This window comes from Emydura macquarii, unplaced genomic scaffold (assembly GCF_026122565.2).
Source record: "Emydura macquarii macquarii isolate MOO-44397 ecotype Brisbane River unplaced genomic scaffold, CSIRO-AGI_Emac_v2 contig_1644, whole genome shotgun sequence".
Classification (NCBI taxonomy): Eukaryota; Metazoa; Chordata; order Testudines; family Chelidae; genus Emydura; species Emydura macquarii.
The window spans coordinates 17668965-17674964 of NW_027131781.1; the positions used below are offsets into that span (position 1 = coordinate 17668965).

The following is a 6000-nucleotide window of genomic DNA, read 5'->3' on the forward strand; positions in this document are numbered from 1 at the left end:
GAGACAGAAACCTCCAGGCAAGCATTCTAGGTTCTACACCCAAGATTTTACATTCCCTTTAAATTAGAAAAAAACTAATTCAAAATGCACCTGATATAGCCAGCATAAGGGTATGTGGTATACAAATTTCTATTATAAGTCATGGGCCCCATCTTAAATACCTTCTATCACATGTATAGAACTCACTGGATTCACTGGGAATGCTCATATAAATTTACTTTTGTGAGCATGAGATATATGATTAAGTCCTGTGTTTTCCCTGGAGTTATAGCAATTCTAAAGATTCATTGTTGGGCCTGGAAATTTTGGTTTGCTGGTTGGTTTGAGGGTTTTTTCCTAGGATGGGAGAGAAGGGAGGATAAACTAAATATCCCCATATTTGGTTTAAATATTAAACTTAATTCTAAATTGTAGGAACACTGCAGATTATTTTGGGCACCTGTAAATCAAAGTAGCTATATTTTACAGAATTTTTAAGACAGGATTTTATAGTCTATATCAAGATGGCCTTTTCAGTGTGTGCAGGCATAGAATTATTAAAGAAAAAATAAAGATGCTAAAGTCTGAAAACTGATTTCTGAAAGTGCTCAGTAACCAAATTTAATAATAATTTTCTGATATAGCACTTTTTTCAAAGGTAAAGAACTCCATCTGTGGACAGATTATTGTATGGCAATTCCTATAATTTATCCTGTTTTTTAAAAAAAAATATTAACAGTTCTTGCCAACTGTCTTTTGGCAAGATTGTTGGAGGGTCACATTAGAAGATGAAATTCTGAAACTGTATTTATTATAAATACTTAAATCCTTTGGTATTTTAGTTGCATTCTTAATTTGCCAGTTTGATACATACTTGTTTAAATACAAAACAAATGCAGACTCAAAATAGTCAGACATAAGTTTTTCCGCAAAAAAGGAAATAGGAAACATTTCTTTTCCATGTTCCAGATAAAAATCTATCATTTTAAAAAATTATATCTAGAAGGTGACTAGTGAAAGAAAGATGTCATTTCTTGTTTCAGTTAGGTGTTGCCAGAAGAAAGTAATTTGACTGGGAATTAAGGAAAATTATGCTATAATTTAGAGCTGGTCATCTTGACTCTTCTTGAAAGAGACACTTCCCTTAACATCAGGAAATAATAGAGCAAAAGGAGTTGGCGAGCCCTATTGCAGGCTCTAGATATCTCTCTGTTTTATTTTTGTTATCTGTCAGGTATAAACTTATGCAATATTAATAAGCAAGAGATAAGTAGAAAAAAAGTCTTAGAATATGATGTCTGTCATGTTTATAGGAAGTTAACTAATTGCTCATATTTTTCTGTGATCTTCTTTGAAAGGCATTTGTTTGAGCTGGCACACCCATCTCCTATAGCAAACAAGACCTTGGGGGAGAAAAGGAGGAAGAAGCAAGAGGTGCCCCCGTGTAGTTGTTTCAGAGTTCTGTGTCTGTCTGGTTTGAATGGCAAAAATTCTTATTAAGAGCAATCCATTTTATCAGCCTCCGACAGTGACCATTTGCTCACCAAACAAAGTGTGAAAATGGTCTGAGCTTGTTGGTATTTTAAACATACAATCCTTCAATGATTAGAGCAAATTAAGACAGATTTTGAAGAGTTATTTCATGATTTATGATAAGCAGAGGAAATGCTAATCTTCTGCCTCTTACACCCAATTCACCTAAAAATATAAACTGCTGGCAAACGAAAGTCATGATACTGATCATCTTACTTCAAACTGAGACAGTGCAAGTCTGAGCAACAAGAACTAGAGGTTTTCACATTGTGTAGCCCCCTTCCATAAATGGAACTTTCTTGTGTCTGAATGAAAGCAGTATAAATAAACATGGTGTTCTGAAAGTTGCAGTGTTAATTTTTCATAAATATTAATCTTTTTTCTAAATAAATGATCACTTGTTCTTTAATATATATATTGCATTATTTGGTTTGTCTCTCCTTCTGCTCTCTGTTAGGATGGTGAATCACGAAAACAGTTATTTCACATGATAGAAAAAATATAATCCAAGCAACACAATGAAGTCAGCCAGATAAGTGTAATGCAGACCTAAAAGGAAAAGGGAAGTGGAACACATTGCACAAGCAAGTTATTTTAGTTCATTCAAACCACCACCATTGAAATCATATTCCTCTAACTACATCACTACCCTCTTTGAATCCCCTCCTTTGTCTTATCACATCAAAACCAGATACCTTGTCACCTACAAGACTTTTCATGCTCTAGACTTCACCTACAGGCTCCTCATCTGTTCTAGTTTTCTCTTCCTCCCACGGCAATTTCTAAAATATTTATCTTTACTACTATAACCTTCTGTTCCTCCCACTCAGCTTCATCCTTTCAATTAAGCTATCCCAGTCTTCCAATTCCTCTTCACTAAGGGACCTTTCTCAACTCCTTCAAACACATTACTTCCTTGAATGCATCCTACAGTGATTTCAGCACCATTTCTTCATATACAACCGCCTTCACTTAGCCTGTATTATTTCTCCTCTGTGATAAACCATGCTCTTCAGGGTAGAAGTCATCTCTTGCTCTGTCTCAAAGTTCTATGTACATTTACCATGCCATATGCATTATAATGTTTACGCCTGAGAGAGTATTTTAGCATATACCACTTTGATATTGCTACTGTAGAGAACAGCTTTTTATAGTTACCTGACAAGTCAATGGACACACAAGCAGAGACTGAAGCAGGTGTTTATTCATAAGATTCCAAAAAGGAAGAGGCATGAAGATATATTTAGCAAATGATAATGCAAGCCTCAGAAAAATACACAGAAAAGCAGGTCTGACTTTAGGCACAAGCAAAGGAAGCAGCCACTCAGGTTCCTATGCTCTTGACCCAGCCAACCTCTACAACTCACAAAGTCCTGCTCTTTATCTAACAGCAGGATTAAGAAAGGAAATGCTGCTATCAGATTCTAATTTCAAAAGCAAGACAATCCAGTGATAGCCAAATGGGGCCTGCAGGTGGCAAGGAGAGCCCTAAATAGAAGACAAAAATAAATTCCCTCGCTGGGGAGTTGTTGTATATTTAGGCCTCCCCAATGTCTATGGTAGCTTAGACAGAATTGGAAAGTCTTTCAACTCAGTTTAAACATGGTTCCGGCTAAGCTGGTTTCTACCACAGTTTGACCAGACAGTGGAAAAAGGATCAAAAATCAAGTCAGAGCTATAGTTATGAAGTTAGGCTAGAATAATTCTAACATAGTTTGATCCTGGCCTCACTGGCAAGCCAAAACATATTAGAAACCAGGATAGTGGAATGGCGTTTAATGTACACAGTGCCTTTATAATGCGTAGGCCTCAGGATGGGAATTTCTCTGGCTTCCTTCTTTCAGCCTAGATCTTGTAAGGGGCTCCTTTAAGTAAGAAGTCTATCAGTTGAAAGAAAACTTGTAGGTTTTTCAATTTCTCATTGTAGGCAGGTATGTGCACCATGTATGAAATAATGTGTGTAAAGAAGTCTACTACAATGGCCAAGATTACACTACATTGTTTTGCTAAGTGTTCCCAATGCTGCTATCACCATTTAACTTCCATCAGCAGTAGCAACGGTTTGACTGTTAATGTATACGAGGCTCTAGGTGATAGCCAGTGTTTTATGCATGTTGCATAACCCTACCAAGAGTATGTCAATACAACACTGTACTTAAAACACCAGCTATACTAATGTGCCCACTGTGGAGCTGATAAGTAGCAAAAACAATAGGTATTTTAATAAAAAAGTTTCCTTTGTGGAGAATCAGCACTGACCTATGGATGGAATGATGTGAGCTTAGGAAGCATCTGAAAGTTTGCATGCTTATCTGAAATTTTTCTGATCATTAGTCTGCAAAGTTGGACTGGAAATTCCCTGACAATCCAGGCCTAGCTAGCAATACTACAAGGATGGCCTATGTCATAATGTTTTAGGCAGATTTACTTTTGTTCCTGGATAGAAACTAGAGAATGCAAAAAAGCCAATCCACCTTTTTCAGACAGACATTTCAGATGTTCAACAAAACAAGTTGTGCTTGAGTTTGGGTCTGAAAGTGGGCAGAAAATCCCACAGGAAGAAAGTGATTGGTTCTTATCACAGCTAGTTTGCCACACTACAAGTGGGACAGAAAGCCACCTATTGAACACAGCAGAACTGGTACACAATCATATGAGCTCAGGCAAGCAGTCCTGCACACAAACCCATTCATACCAGCAGGACAAAGGCCCATGTCATGTCTCATCACACAGCCCATCACCCTACTCTACAGTCTTGTACTTGTGACCCCCCCCCCCGCAGCTCACAATACACAGTCCAGGGCTGTGAACGCCACCATTCGCCACAGGATACCAACACACCTCTCCTCAACATGACATCACCCGGGCTCTGCCTGCCATGCCCCACCCCCACTGTATCTCCCAGAGTCCCAGCACAGTCCCCTGCCGGCCCTGCTCCCCCTCTCACCTCCAGCCCCCTGCCAGCTCTGGTCCGTCCCCCCCACTACTCCCCGCCTCTGCCGGCCGTCGCCCCCCCCCCATTCTACTAACCCCCCCCGCGCCCCATCCCCCACCCAGTGCCCTGCCAGGCTGGCCCTCGCCTCCCGCTCCGTTCCCCGCCGACTGCCCCGTGTCCTCCCCACGATCACAAAGCCGGGCTCCCGGCGGCGCCGCCGCGGCCCAACCCCGGCCCTTACCGGCAGGAGCAGCAGGGCCCAGAGAGCGGCCCACAGCAACCAGGCGGGCCTCATCGTGCTGCTCCTCCTCCTCCGCCCGCCGCCGAGACCGACTCGCCCACCACCAGCGGCCCTGGGAGCCCCGCACCCGCCACCCAGCCCGCAGCCGGACTCAGACCCGGAGCCTCGGTCGGCAGCGCTGCCAGCTGAGCTGAGCTGGTCCCGGGCGCGCTGCACTTCCTCTTCCGCCGCCGGCTGGGCCGCGGGGGTTGGGCTGGCTCCACCAGCGCGGGCGCGTGACACCCACCTCCGCTCTCCCGCGAGCGCTGGGCACCGCCGCCCGCCTGCATTTCCAGGGCGCCCATCCCCGTAGCGCCGGGCTGCCCTGCGCCGGCTTTGCCCAGCAGGGGAGCGAGGCCCCGCACGGTCGTAGCCCTGCTGTCCCCCCCCACCTCCGCACCAGCCTTTAGGGAGTGAGGGTGGGGAGAGCCGGGGGGTCTTTCCTGAGCCAGGGAATAAGGGCCAGACTGTTGTCCCTACTGCCCTCCAGTAACGATTTGCCTCCTGCATTGCACTTCTAAGCCCAGGCCCAGCCCGATTACTGCTGCTAACTAAAGTGAGTCCCTAGCTGGGCCCCACCACCGGAGCTGGGCCTCCGCACTGAGTGTTTTTCCCCTCTGACAACTGCAGAGTCCCTCTGGATTGTAGCTGCTACAGCAGCATTACAGGAGCTGCTGGCGCATGCAAAGCGCCGGTGTGATGCTTTGACTTTAGCTTCTGTTGCCAAACATACAGCGTCCTGCGTGTTGCTGAGCTTGCATGTGGCTTTCACTTTCTCCCCTCCCCCCCTCAAAGACACACACACACTAGGCTGGGCTCCTTTGTGGAGGCTCCCTCCTCTACTGCTGCCTCTACTCTCCTCCTGTATTAGAGAAACCGTTTGTGCGTCCCACTCTACACCATAGCTCTGTCTCCCTCTGTGTGGTGCTCCTCTTAAAGACCCAGCACTCAGGGGAGAACATGACATTCTCAGCTTTCATTTTTTAAAGAGTAAGTTTCTATCCTTACAAGGATAATGGCATATTCCAATGGTTTCTTCACAGGAGACTGGTCTCAGTGTTTTACTCCCTTTCCTGCCAAGGACAGAGCGGAAAGGGAAAGATGAAGCCTTTCTTCAAAGGCTTTGGTCAGCAAGCGTTGCTGTAGAATCCCACCAAAACTCACAAAGGCTGTGAAAGAGGGGAGGGAAAAAGTGAAGCACCAGACAGAAAATGAAAAGGGGATTAAATTACGCTCACCACAGCTGGAGAGGGGGAAAATTGCTAGATAAAGC

At 44.4% G+C, this 6000-nt stretch overlaps 1 protein-coding gene across 3 annotated transcripts in view; it reads right to left on the reverse strand.

Moving 5' to 3' along the window:
* The window catches only part of SPPL2A (signal peptide peptidase like 2A), a 38601-nt gene extending 33341 nt beyond the window's left edge, over positions 1–5260 (reverse strand). For all 3 annotated transcript variants that reach the window (XM_067555767.1, XM_067555765.1, XM_067555766.1), the window contains exon 1: positions 4689–5260. In XM_067555767.1, coding sequence (XP_067411868.1) covers positions 4689–5237 — 549 coding nt within the window. In that variant the 5' untranslated portion in view covers positions 5238–5260. The remainder of the gene's footprint in view (positions 1–4688) is intronic.
* Between the last annotated feature and the right edge of the window lie 740 nt (positions 5261–6000).